At 35.9% G+C, this 15280-nt stretch overlaps 1 protein-coding gene across 1 annotated transcript; it reads right to left on the bottom strand.

Moving 5' to 3' along the window:
- Window positions 1-3820: 3820 nt before the first annotated feature.
- LOC110153569 (solute carrier family 25 member 44-like) lies at window positions 3821-12838 on the bottom strand. The gene is made up of 5 exons (XM_020917476.2): window positions 12662-12838; window positions 10023-10195; window positions 8455-8944; window positions 7369-7496; window positions 3821-7055 (listed from the first exon to the last, which is right to left on the bottom strand). The coding sequence occupies exons 2-5, from the start codon at window positions 10158-10160 to the stop codon at window positions 6864-6866; spliced, it is 948 nt and encodes a 315-aa protein (XP_020773135.1). The 5' UTR covers window positions 10161-10195; window positions 12662-12838; the 3' UTR covers window positions 3821-6863.
- Window positions 12839-15280: the final 2442 nt, after the last annotated feature.

The following is a 15280-nucleotide window of genomic DNA, read 5'->3' as shown; positions in this document are numbered from 1 at the left end:
TTAAATCATATTTGCTGGAGGTGTGCTAGAAACAATAATGTTGTACACTTACTCACAATGGGAAGAAGAACCAAAACTTTTACTCAGGTAAGTGCACTGTCACGTCAATTAAAAATATACAACTCTGGAAAATAATAAGAGACCTTGCTTCCTTCTGCTCTGACAATTAGGACTGTTTTATTTTCCAGCAGGACAATGCTCAACGCCACACAACTAGGTCAATCAAGGTGTGGATGAAGGACCACCAGACCCTCTCATGGCCAGCCCAATCTCCAGACATGAACCCCACTGAAAACCTCTGGAACGTGATCAAGAGGAAGATGGATGGTCATCAGGGTTAGTCCTCCAAATATTGATTTCTGAACTTTTCCTAAGTTAAAACATTAGTATTTTGTTGTTTTAAAATGAATATGACCTTGTTTTCTTCGCATTATTTGAGGTCTGAAAACATTTAATCTTTTTTGCTATTTTGACCATGTCATTTTCTGCAAATAAATGCTCTAAACAATATTTTTATTTGGAATTTGGGAGAAATGTTAATTAATTTAACATTTAATTTAGACTTGATTTTAGTCCTGGTTTTAGTTCTGGTTTAGTCCTGGTTTTAGTTCTGGTTTTAGTCCTGGTTTAGAGGCGCACGGGAAGAGGCACGGTCCATGCGCTGTACGTATGTAGCATAACCGCTAGCTATACATCGCACAAACTAAAATACACTTCCCATGATGCTGTGATGCTTTCAACTTAATTACCCAAATAGTAATGGTCGGACAAGCATTACAAATATATTTTGTAGCAACACTGACTTATCTTTTACCTTACCCTACCTTCGTTTTGAATTTTATTTCTTTAGATTCTCAAATCCAGCTTCCCGCACTTTTCACAGGAAATTACGTAAGCGGACGCGTCACTGTTCTCTTTTTCTTGAGATGGCTGTAAATAGAAGAATCGTGTCCATTGAACTATTAACACGTTGTTGTTTTTTTCTTTTCTAGATTACAAAATAATAATAATAATAAAATAAAATAAAACACATGCCAACTTTTATATTATTTCAGGTTTCCACATTATAATAACTATAAAAACTGTTGAAAAAATGAATCTGTCTAAACCAGGACTAAAACAGGTTTTAACCGAGACTAAACCATTAGGCGCAGACTGCGAATGATTGATCGATGATTCCGCATCATTTTGAGTAAAAAAAAAACCCAAACATCAAATATTACTGATTTTCACTGGGCTGGTGCCTTTACTGTCAGTGAGTTTTGTTTTTTTAATAAATAACCTGGGTGTAAATAGCATTTTTGTCTAGGAACACCCGGGTGCCCTTTTATGTGCCACGCTAAATACACAAATACACCTTGGTGTAAATAGCAGCAATGGCTATTTGCCCTATGTGTGAATAACAATGTTAGATATTTACACCCAGGGTGCAAAAAAAAAAAAAACAACTCACCTTCCACCTCACAATAAACCCTCTTGTTGTTTAAGGTCAGGCTTCTTCAGGAGGCAGACAGCACCTGAAAAACATGAGAACAATGTGAGAGCAGGATTCTCAGTACATTTCTGACCTGTCTGAGCTCCATAAAAACAAGCTAAACACCCTGCCGAAAATATTCTAGTGTGAAGTAATGAACCCAGCAGACTCCAGGCAGCACGTCAACACCGCTGTGACACTTAAACACAATGACACGTCTCAGGTTTTATTCGCTCCAACCTGCCATTTTGCTGAAGTGCTAGTCCCGAGTCCCTATAGGGCCTAAGCAAAAGTGAAACGTTTTATTTAACATTAACATAAACTGAAACATTAGGGTTGTGAAAAGTATCGAAAATCAGATACTAATCGATACTGACACTTGTAGTCAAACTAGATACTCATTTGAGCAGGTATCAATACTAAAAAAGTCATAGGAGAATAGAAAAAGTATTCTATGTCAAAAATCACATTCTATGGTTTAAATAAAGTCTTTTTCTTATGATCGTGGTATCGGAATCAGTATTGAGTATCGAATCTGCGCCTTAGTCTCATGACAACCCCAGTGACAGCACAGTCTGTGAACATTAAGACTTCAGAACAGTGGAAATATGATCATAACAAGCTGCAAAATTTGAAGTTCTCATTGTAAAACTGTTGCAGACTTTTGACAGGAGTTGACAGGAGCAATGACAGATTTATTATGGATTCCGGCACACTTTGTCTTACCCTATAAAATGAAGTATGTAGTAAAAAGTAGAAGTATGCAATTATATTTGCCATCTTTTACGTACTGTGAGTCTAACTAAAAAGAAACAAAAAAATAATGATTGGTTTATTGATTGATTGGTTTTTAATGGCCATTTATTACACTGAATTATAACAGCAAATACACGACTGACTAGAACTTAACTCTCTTCTGAACTTTCCTGTTTACAAAATACTACCTGATCCATTTGTTCATTTAATGCAGAATATAGGTTTTCCACGTTATGAAGTATCTATATCAAAATATTAGGGGCCATGTTTTGTATTTATTTGTTTGTTTATTATTTATAAAGTTTGACAAGTTCAGTATGCACATTCTAGTTTCTTCATAACTGAAATGATTTGTCCAAAAGTATGTTCAAATATCTCAGTAGTATCCTTTCAGTACTGTGTAGAATGTATCTTTAAATAGGACAATGTTCTACTGAATAATGTGATTATTATTATGAATGTTCCATTTGCATAAAGCTTTTAAAAACATGTCCACAGCTCTATGACACAGAGCATACTGCCCTACAAAGGCAAAGAAAAATGACTTGAAGTTTCTATTTTGTGCAGGCAAAAGTGTAATAGGTAGAGCGCCCAAAATTTGACAACTACCAGTAGTTGCTATAATAAAGAAATATTTGTATGTGAAAAATATTGAGCTCAAAATTGACCTTTGACTCTTCTTTGTCAGTTCCTGTACTGTGCCTTTGCATCATGAGACAAAAATAAGGAGTTGTGACTAAAGAAACTGCCATGATCATTTTTATTTGTTTGATTTTCTCCAGACTTCCATCCATTATATGAAAAAACATCTTACCAAGCTCGAGTCATCATGGAGTTTGTTTGAAATGATCTAGAAGAGTTTTGGATTTCCTGTTTAGTGCTGATCAGGATCGTGTGGCGAAACTTACACACTTAAACAGTTTGACACAAAAGTGACTTTGCAGTTTAGTGTGTACAGTATGAATAAATACACACAATACTTTTACTTTAAAGATCAATGAAGTGTAGTTGAATACAAAGGTTTATTTATTGAATGTGTTAAGACCCTGTGCCAAGACCACAACAAAAAGGAGGAGGAGAGAGGTTGGATTTTAAAATAAAAATATTTTTATGAACTAAATCACAAACAAAACATTCACTGTTTCTGTCTTTTGTGTTTGCATGAAAACTTATTTTTGGCTCATGATACAAAGGCAGAGAACAAGAACTGACAAATAAGGGTCAAAGGTCAATTTTGAGCACAATATTTTTCAGGATACTTATTCACATGATAAACAAAATGACATGAACTCGTTTTTGACCAAACATGATGTTACGGTGTTGTGCCTTTGTAGGGCAGTGTGGTTAAGGTGAACATGACTAACAGATACACGTTTGAATTGAACAAAAATAAGTTCTGATTTATGACAGACTAGTGGAAAGAGCAACAATTCTAATGCTTAATGTCAGAATGAAACACTCTGACATCTATAAATATGTACCTCAAAGTAAATATACAATATAGTACAAAAAGCAGAGCTGTTTGGTGAATACAAGAGAAGAAATACAGTCATCGAGAAGACAAGGAATGGAAAAAAAAAAAAGGAAAGCCAAAATGTCTAATGTCTTTTATTGTTTGTACTGTCACTAATATTACAATAAAAAAAAGACAATGAATGACTTTCAAAATGGAGGCTTATTTGGTTGATAAATAAATAATGGCATTAATATGAGAAAGTTATGCATCACAAACAAAATGATTTAATTTAACGCAATAGTTCAGTGGTTTACATGTCTGGGACAATGAGGACAGCAGTCACAGTTTCAGCAGAAAATAATTTATATAAGTACAAATTAAATACTCAAAAAGTACATGTACACAATTATTCAGAACACATATATACTTAAGAGTTTTGCTGTATGCTTTTCCAACAAATGCTAGAAACAAAATCTTCTAATAATTTATCCAGTTTTCAATTTATGACATAGACCCTTTCTGACAGCAGCTCCCTAAACTGCTTAAAGTGCGTTCTGTAGAGCCATCTAGTGGTCAAAAGAGTGAACTGCAGTTATGAAGTGAGGGCTATTTCCTCACATATGGCTTCTGTAGCGCTTTAGAACCTGTTTTAGTGAAGACAATGCATAAAAGATCCAAACAGAATAAATCTGAACATATATTATGTGATAATTATAGTGGTAGAACTATTCTGGTATTTTTAAAGTGCATGTGACAGGTTAGAGTAATTTTTTCATCAAAACAGTGAACATCATTAGATTTTTAAAGAAATTGCCATTTTGTAGATTTTTTTAATTAAATATATGTTTTGGTTTTGGTTTTCATTAATGGTGAAGTTTATACATTATTAATGTATTTTTAATCAATGTTTAATCCATCACAAATTGTGTTTGTATTTTGGATACAATAAGATCTTCACGCTTACGTCACAAACCCAGGACACGTTTGGAAACATTCGGATGATGATTTCCGACGGGCTCTCTGGTAGCCAATCTGGGAGAACTGAGAAAATGGCCCAGTTTTCTTCATCTAGATGTTATTGTATTCTTTTTTTTTCTTTTATAAACTGCCTATTCATTTGTGGATTATAATTTGTCCAACTTAATTAAAAAGAAAAAAAAAAGGTCTTTGTAGCGTTCTACTTTATGTTCGGCAGATCAACAGTTACAACCAACTTAGGATGACCAGATGTCTCTATTTACCCGGGACAGTGCCAGTTTTCAACTCTGTCTCCCCTGTCCCAGCAGATTTATACAAAACCTCTGATTTGTCCCAGTTTTATAAAGAAATATCCCAGGATATCCCTATTTTTGACCAATCTGATCCTTGCCAACAGTAAAGAGAGGCATACATTGTCATTTGTTTAGGTAAAATACAGAAAAGCTGCTTAAAAATGACCAAAACACAAAGAAAATGTGACTATACTGACTCACATATACAGTAAGCCATCAGTGGGCCGAGTGCAGAACAGTTTTCCTTAATTACGCACTCGTTTTACTATTTTATTATTACCAACGGCCCAAAACCGGGGGTGTCCCAGGTTTTGATCACCCTAAACCAGCTGCCTGTAAGTGACATGGAAGCTACGTTTAAAGTCCTGTTCCCCATGAAAAGCTTTGGCAGGTTGTGAAGACGCTGCTGCAGAATCCCTGGTTTTATCACATGCCCAGTGGAACTACACCAGAAGTCGTCATCCGCATGTTTCCAAACGTCTTCAGGTAAGCGTGAATAGAGCCTATGTTCTGTGTTGATGACAATGGTAGAGAGATTCTGTTTATGAATTCAGCACTACTTCCTTTTCTTCAAGTTTTTTCCACTTACCTGGTTTAAAACTAAGCTAAATATGAGTCAGTCAGAATTAGAAAAACGTGAAAACCTATCAATATGCCCTTTACATTTTATAAGACTGAGAATTCCAAAAAAAGTTACTTATCTTCACTCCATCTAACTAAAATTCTTGGTCACAAATGCTAGGGTGACAGTCCAGTGTTAGTTTATCAAAATAATATAGCATTTTATTTTTACATTTTGCAGAATGTCATTTGCATTCATAATAATTTAATAATATTTAGATTTCAGATGGAAGGCAGGAGCATCTTAAATCCACAGGTGAGGAACAGATCACCACATGATCCAAACACAAAAACAGTATCTCCCTGCCCCCGTCGGAGAATGTTTTCACAGCACATGCACATACACACGGAGCTTTAAGGTGAGCACAGAAGCACTTCTAGTTCTGGAATAAAAATTTACTGTTTATCTTGCTCATTTAAAAAAAGCTACAGTGCAACACGTGATCATAAAATATAACAACGTAAAAGCAAATTTTACATTATGGTCGAATTTATTGCACTGATGCTTACTACAAACCTGACTCATGCCTTATCCTGCTCGTTTCCCGTGGCGATAATAATCCATAGTATGGCATAAAACATATCCATATTCATAATGACTGTTCTGAAGTATGGTTTTAATTTTCTATTTTCGTGGAATCGTGACTTTCAGATCTCCAGAAAGTTGCATATTATCACTTTAATGTAACTTAAGAAAACTTAAGAAAATGGAAATATAACAGAAAGCCCATGTTGAACCTTTTCATTTTTGTTACAGATTAATTTAATAAAGTAAATAAAGTTCTTTCAACCAACAACAATCATGAGATCACATTTTGAAGCTATAGTGAAAAAAATTTAGTTAATTTGTTTCCACCTTCATTTTAAACTATTCATGGGTTTCACTTACATGTTTTTTTTTCAATTTATTGACGCCATTTTTAAGATAATTTCTTAAATTTTTTTTTTTAAATTGCAAAGGCCACAGCACAGATTTTATCTCATAATTCTGTAATCCCAGGGATAGGCTGTTTAGATCACGTAAAGCCAACCTATTATAAAAATATTAATCAGACAAGGTGAAAAATGGTCTTTTAGAAATGTGATGTTGGTTGTTTTTTTTTTACTTCCAGAACCGATGGTAATCTAGTACTGTTTAGCTCTGTTGAATCTCAGAATACAGCTCACATGTACAGAGGTAATCAGTAGGAGTTTGGCTTTGTTCCCAGTTCCAGTCCTGTTCCAGTTCTGTTTCAGTGCGTGGTGAAACAGCAGTGTGTGGTCCATATATGGTCCCCCGTGTGTGTTACCAGTGTCTGGAGTCCACCAGCTCCGGACGCAGACTCAGCTTCTTAAGGGTCTCATAGCCCACCACCATGACTATGGCTGTGGGAGCAGAGGAGAGGATCCGAGCAGACAGTCCTTTAGTCAGGCCCCAGACACCCTCCTCTGAGATCAGCTGTTTGAACGTGTCCACCACAGAGCTCCGGCCTTCAACCTGAACGACAGACACAACACAAAGCACTGTCAAATCACATTATTAAGCCTATTCCCTTCTGATAGGGCTGGAAGCTGAATTTTAAAGTCTATTATTTTTTGGTTTATGGTTTAATATAATGATTAAAGCAGTTGGAAATAAATATTGTTAGGTACCTGTATTGTGAGCCTTATATTGTTAACAGAGTAGAGTACCCAATCCTACCTCTTAAAACTAATAATACATTTTAAAATCCTCAAAGGTCACCTTATAGAACATATTAAAACTGTTAAAATATTGCATTTAAAACAAACGCATCTCCATTTGTCATCACCTGTACTCTCGCTCGGACCACATCCATGGGGTTGGTGACGGTGGAGGCAGTGGCAGCAGCCAGAGGTCCAGCCACAGCCTGCAGCAGCAGGTGAGGGCAGTCAGAGGGCGCCAATCTAGACAACTGCTCTGTACACAACAGCACACATACTGTATGTTATACTTAATCTACACAAACTAAATACATTTTGTCAGCATAAGTCTCTCACAATATTACATAAAAAACAATAAACAGTCATGACAGTGCATTTCTGTAGAAATCCATGTGGGTAAATAGTTTTCAAAGATAGATAAGATTTTTAAAAAATATATTCTTTATTATATATTATATATTCAGGTATTATTATATAACATTATGTTATAGTACGTAACATGAATAAATACATAATTTCAGATGGAGAGCAAAAGGAAATAATTAATAGTAATTTTTGTCACACCTAGTTATTTTGTTGAACAAGGATGTAACAATAATCGAAATATCGTGATATCTCACAATAATATCGTGGACCATCAAAATATATTGAATTACAAGTCCCTTTGCTTAAACTAAGAGTTATGGTGCAGCAGTAGCTAAAAAAAGACAGAGGGAACTACATAGACCATGATCCTTTGCTCCATTCAGTGCAGACTACAAGGAGAAATAACAGTTCTAAGCACTTTTAAGTCTTTTCAAGGCATTTTAAGAGGAAAAAGAAGCATATTAACAGTTCTGTTTGCTCCACAAAATATCGCAATAAATACTGTACTGTGAGATGTATAATCGTGAAAATATCGTACAGAGAGATTTGGAGATCGTTACATCTCTAATCGTGAGCTTCCCCACCATATTGTGAGTTTTCCCAAGATATCGCAATAAATATGAGGTTCATACCGTGACAATATCATATTGTGAGACTTGGATATTGTTACACCCCTACTGTTGATACATATGAAACATGTCAGTTTTACTTTATGTGAATAGGTACAATCATTTGAGACATATTATGAACCATAAACACTGTCAAAACACCTGCATTACAAATCTGCCCTGCTTTACATAAAAAATGATAGACCTTTACAAATAATAAAAAATGTCACATTCACTTACCGGCATAAAAATGGTAAAAAGGCCACCACACCGCACTGTTGGGGATGTAGGTGAGTAAAGACGCCACATATCCCCTGTAAAACCCCCGCAGACCATCCGCCACAAAGATCTGTCTCATAATGTTCCTGGTCTGGCCGAAGACCCTCTTACTCCTCTCAGTGTCCGGGGGGGCAGGGACCTTAAAACGCGACAGGTGCTCCCCCTGCCCCTGCATCATCAGCTGCTGCGACACCACATCTATGGGCACCGTGATGCTCTGGGCCACCAAAGACGCCGAGCCGCCCGCCACCAGAGACTTGAGCGTGTTGTCGTCAGAGTACAGAGAGACGTACTTGCGGACCACCTCGTAGGTCGTGATGTACGCCTGACCTGAGATCAGCGTGAAAGTGTTGACCATGAAGCCGCGGTACAAGCCCCGCACTCCCTCCCTCCTCACGATTTTCACGAATGCATCAAAAGTGCCATTGTACAGGGAACGGCCCCTCTGCACCTGGAGATAAAGGTAAGATAGGTAATAGAAGAAAAAATAATATGATTTAATAATTTTAGAAGCAAAAGTAATTCAGCCAATACTCAACATATTTATATCTGTGCAATACCAGAAAGTAGAACATATGGAATGACTTTACCAGAGTTTTGGAAGTGACTGGACAGTTTCATCTGCCTTTTCAGAAGAAGAATATGCTGTTTATGAGTTCCTTGTATAGTTTTTGCTCAACATCTCAATCATTTTGAGAGCTTTTGCCAGTATCACAAACTAAGGATGCAACAATAACTGAAATATTGTGATATTGTATTGTTGAAAGTCTCACAATAATATAATCTCACAATATATCGAATTACAAGTGTTTCTAAATTAAAAAGAGAGGGAACTCAGGGAACTACATTGCCCATGATTCTTTTCTCCTTGACAGTGTTGAAAACATGAAGAAATAACTATTATAAGCACTTAGAAGTCTGTATTGTTTGTATTGTGGCATAACCAAAGGCATTTTAAAAGGAAAAAGTAGTATATTCACAATTTTGTAAGCCTCCACAAAATATTGAAATAAATATCGTACCATTGAAAACTATATAATATACAGTATATAATATGAGAAATTTATTACATCATCATCATCATCATCATCATCATTACAGCCCTTTCACAAACATAGGGCATGTCTTTAAGTCAACGAACTTCTTTTGACAACAATAGCCCTACTGGGTGTGTAACATTACTGGGTGTGTAACATTACATTACATACAGTACTTAATCATCCAGAAATCTTGATTTTGTGCTCAAACCACAGCCATTAGACACAAAAAGTCATGATGACACCATAAAAAATGCAATGTGAAGTCACCATATCAAAACAAAATGTCATGATGACACCATAAAAAATATAAGTGAAGTCACCATATCTGTGTTAAAACTTGATAATTTTAGAAGCAAAAATAAGTAATTTAGTCCATTCAATCTATACTTCAAAAAAATTATTACATGTAAAAGTATATTTTTATCTGGTTATCTTAAAACTTTGTTTCTTTGTCATTAAGAAAATCATATAAGTTGTTATCCTGTTTACCTGTAAGCGCGTGCGGATGAGCGTGGCGGGGTAGACGGCGGCGCGAATGGTCATGGTCATAAAGACGCCAAAAGAGTAAAACTTCCTCTTGTCCAGATCCTCCCATTCTATGATCTGAATGTTCCTCTTCTGCTGCATCCTGATCACCGACCAGAGCCACAGAGGAACCCCACCTATGCACAAATAAACGCAACATCAGAAGAATCGCTTATATGACAACTATAAGTAACATCTATCAGAAATAAATATACAAGTAATGCTGATACTACTACTAGTACAAGCACATCAAACAGATACTCCACTCTTATATTTATCTGGAAAAACAGGACAGCTGCCATGAAATCTTTACCACAAAATCATTACCGCAATGACTTTATCACTATTTACAAACACTTTGGAGATATGTGTGTCCCACAGTCACCAGCCTTGGCATCACCTTAGACAGTGACTTTAAATTTGACAAACAGATCAATGGTGTTTTAAATCAACGTTTTATCATTTGCGGCTGTTATCCAAAGTCAAACCTTTTCATTTTATCTTTTAAACTTATTGTGCACGCTTTTATTTCATCACGATTGGACTACTGTTACACACTTTATTCTGGAATCTCACAAAATGTACTTTTCCGAATACAGTTTGACTACAGTTCGTCCAAAAACTCTGCATTCTAATTCTTGCGTCTTTGCATTGTCTTCTTGTTAATTTCAGAATTGATTTTAAGATTTTATTGTTTGTTTTTAAAGCTTTGAATGGACCTCCTCCAAATTTACATCCCAGCGCGAACGTTGAGCTCCAGCTGGTGGTGCCTAAAACCAGACTTAAAACCAAGGGGGACGGGGCGTTCTCTGTGACCGACCCTAAACTCTGGAACACTCTGCTCCACCACGTCCCAACAGCCCCCACAGTGGAGAGTTTTAAGTGTCGTCTTAAGACCCACTTTTATTCTCTCACTTTTAACACCGCCTGAGTTGCGTGGTCCTCTGTGTCTTTTATTTATTTTTACATTTATTTTATTGGTTTTATTTATTGCTAATTTGTGTTTTTTGCTCTTATTTCATTTGACTGGTTTTATTGTTTTAAGACTAGTATGATGATTAAATCTGAGTGTTTATTGGATTGGATATAAAACAAACTCTTAAGGTCGTCAAAAGTTTCGCAAAATCAGACTGATACTAAAACAAGTATCAGAACTAGATACTAATTTCAATATATTTATATATTAGTATCAATACTAAAAAAGTGACCTTCGCAGGACAAAAATTAATAGCTTTAGAATGTTTTTGTATCAGAACAAGCATAAAACCACAGAGATTTTTTTTTTTACTATCATCTTGGAATCAGTATTGAGCATCAGGTCTATTCCTTTGTATCCAAATAGAGTTAGAGTTAAAGAGAAATTTTAGTATCATGACAACACTACAATATCTTTGCAGGTCATACATTTTTGTTTGTTTGTTTGTTTATTTGTTGATTTAACGATCCCCATTATTCTCTGCAATTGTACAGACTAATCTTCCTGGGGTCCACTCTCATCATAAAATTAAAAATACACTGACCATACATTAACAGTAAATCACATAATTATCAATACATAACAGCAACTTCTGTCATGAGGGGAATAAACAGAAAACACATACATACATCAGGTAATCACAGTTTGGTTAGCATTGATTTCTTGAGATGTTTTTTTTAAAAGCAAGATGACTGTGTATCAGCGTCATTTCTTGAGGCACCTTATTCCACGGAGAAATGGCCCTGTATATAAAAGTCTTTTCAGTGCATTAGTTCTTGGTTTAGGCAAAGTAAAGGGAGCGTAGGAGGCTCGTCTTGTGTTATACCCGTGTCTGTTCCAGGTAGGCTGTAGCTGTGAGGCTCTGATGTCTGTGTGTCAGCCAGACTTTGGGCAAGGACAGAACCAAACTACATGTCAGTCTCTCTTTGACTTTCTTCCATGACAGTCTCTTCTTCATAACAATAACACTAGTTCTGAAAGGGCATCTGAGGGCTCGTATTGCACCTTGATTCTGAACTATCTACAGTTTGTCCAGGTCTTTGTTGGCAGCACTAGAGCACACAATAAGACAATAAATGATGAGATAAAACAAGAGAATGTTTTAGTTTCCTAACTTCAGCTGGCATAAATTGAGCGTTTCTCCTAGTTACTGAAGTATTTCTATATTGCATTGTTAAACGACCATTGTTGTTTGTGTTATTGTTGTCGATTTTATGATTTTGAGGTGCCTTGCCCGTATTGGTCACATATTATTGTCCTGAAGGATCAAAGGTCATTAGTGAAAGGTCATCACGTTAAGCTTATCAAAAGATATGTAGTTATAGTTAGGGCAAAAAGACAAAAAATACAAGCAGTGTCATGTTTCAGTTACGTTATTTAAGTATTTAAGATATTATTTTTACAGTGGCTGAAACTGTCCATTTGACTCTCATAACCTATAAGGTGCTTTAATCACACTTTGCGTGCTCTATATTAATAAAAAAACAAAACACGAAGTTAAAATAGTGAATCAAAGGGTTAAACACACACCAATATAGCGACCGAAGTATTTTTATGATATTAATGATTATTTTATATTTACCGGTGGGTTAGCATTGACATTAGGGTTAGCCACGTCTTATCTTACCTTTTACACGCTGTTGATTATTTTACAATCATGTCATTTTGTAAGTCTGCGAGCAACGTATCCAGGGTTTAATAATCCATCATCAAACTGTAGGATTATAACTACTAAAAAAGATCTGCGCTCTTTCTGAGCTAAAATGCTAATGTCAGCTACAAGAGCCGAGCCCCTCTCATTCAAATGCCATGCTCCACTGTGAGCCAATCAGAGGCCGCGACGCACCTTCTGCTTCCGGTGTACAAATGAAAAACGCACCCCTGTTTATTTAGTTTGACACAAGTTAAACAAGTTGTGTTTTCTGAGACTGATGATATTACAAGGCTGACCAGACGTCCCTGTTTACCGGGGACAGTCCCAGTTTTGAGCCCTGTGTCCCCTGTCCTGGCAGATGTATTCAAAACCAGTGATTTGTCCCAGTTTTATACAAAAAATGACCAGTTTGATCCCCACCAACAGTAAAGAGAAGCATAAATTGTAATTTGTTTTGGTAAAATACAAAAAATCTGCTAAAAAAAAAGAAGACCAAAACAGAAAAAAATGTATGTATACTGACTCACATGTTAGTCATGAAGGGTCTCTGCAGAAAAATGTTCCTTAATGACGCAGTTGTTTCACAGTTTTATTATTACCAACCACCAAAAAACAAGCAAACAAAGAACAAAACAAAACAAAACGAGGATGTCCCAGATATTTATTTTGAAATTCTGGTCACCTTAATACCCTGTCCCATCAGATGTATACAAAATCAGTGATTTGTCACAGTTTTATAAGAGAAATGTCCCAAGTGTCTCCATTTCTGACCAGTTTGATCTAAACCAGCTCTAAACCAAGATAAACTAAGATTAAATGAGGACTGCATCAGGTCTAAACCAGGATTAAAACAGAGCTATCACAATTTTTGACTAATTTAATCCCCACCAACAGTTAGGAGAAGCATAAATTGTCATTTGTTTCACTAAAATACGGAAAACTGTGTTTGTGAATGACCATAAAGCAAAAAAATGCAGCATCAGAAGGTCCTCAGAGTATGACTGACACAAGAATCTACAATGTTACACGCTCTTTTCATTACTTTATTTATACCAACCATCCCAACATTTTACAGTTTAGAGTTCATATATACTGTAGGTCTACAGGACAAGACTTTTACACAGTTATTACACAGTTGTTATGAAGTTGGATAGCTGGATACTAAACAGATTCCACACTCAAGGACAAGGATTTTGAGCACACAGTGATTCATTATTTGTTGGTTGTTTGTCTTAAAGATTTACTATGTCACTTTTCAGGTGGAGGGTCAAATGCGTCACCATTTATGACGGTGTTATTGAAGATAATATTGTTTTTTCTGGAATGTTACGCAGTATGGCATTTAGTGTCAGTTAAAAAAGCAGGTGACACCACTATTGACTGGTGGGGTTACAAGTCAAGTCTATGGAGAGGTGATCCCACTAACAGTAAGAATGCGTGCTATGTGTTTATTTCTCAGCAATAAAACATCTATGATCACCTGAATTCAGAATGTTCAATTACATTTCTTGAGTAACTTTTTTTTAAAGAAATTGTACTTTTTAGAATACACATACTTTTGATATTTTATTGAAGTGACAGTACTCTCACTTGTGTAAAGATTTTGGGTTCTTGTCCCACTGTGAGTTAAATGTACAAGTGACAAAAAAACCTTTATGTTGATAATACTAAATCATTTAAACATCTGTGTTTCTTGAGTTATTTATAGGGCCTGTATTATGGTATTTTCTGATCTGTTAAAATCTTTCTTCATGAAAAGCCTACCTGGAGTTGTGTTTTGTTTCATTCACATATGTTTAACACACAAATACTGCATATTTGTTTTCTCAAGCTGAAAACACTGTTCCACCTTGCTATGCCATGTGGTAATACACAAAGTGCTCCATTGTGTTTTTAAAGTCTGTACAAAATAACTAGATTATGTCTCAGAAAAACAAAAACAAAACAAAAAAATTACACATGTGTGTGTGTGTTTTTTTTTATATGTATACTTGCTATTCAGGGCTTCCATAATTTTCAGACTTCCTTCAGCCCGAACACTTCCTCCAGCTCTTTTGTGTGAACTCCAAGGTGTTCTTAGGCCAGCCAAGAGACATAGTCCCTCCAGCGTGTCCTGGGTTTTCCTCGGGGCCTCCTGTCAGTGGGACATGCCTGGAACAGATGCCCTCCCTCCAACTGGCTCCTCTCCACATGGAGGAGCACAGGCTCTTTAAGGGAGAGCTCACCCACCCTGTGGAGGAAACTCATTTTGACTGAGCAGTAAAGCAAGAGCTTTGCCTTTCAGCTCAGGTACTGCATTTATATTATGATATTTGGTTTTTACTTACTGTACATACATCATTTATATCTTATTTATACCAGTCTTTTTCTATTTATTTATGCTAATTATTTAGACGTTTATTACAATTTTGTATATTTTTTACCCTTTTTGATGTAATATAATGTGATGTGTGAGCTACTGTGTCCAAGTAATTTCCCTTTGGATCAATAAAGTCTGTGTAACTATAGTTCCCTCATAACATATTTACATCTTATATAGAGCTACAGATTTAAAATCAAACCTCATGTCCGTTTTTGGATATCAGCCTACTT

This window comes from Boleophthalmus pectinirostris, unplaced genomic scaffold, assembly GCF_026225935.1.
Source record: "Boleophthalmus pectinirostris isolate CB_2022bp ecotype Guang Dong unplaced genomic scaffold, ASM2622593v1 HiC_scaffold_19, whole genome shotgun sequence".
NCBI lineage: Eukaryota > Metazoa > Chordata > Actinopteri > Gobiiformes > Gobiidae > Boleophthalmus > Boleophthalmus pectinirostris.
Note: the sequence above shows the minus strand (reverse complement) of the source record. Positions and strands in the feature narration are given on the sequence as shown.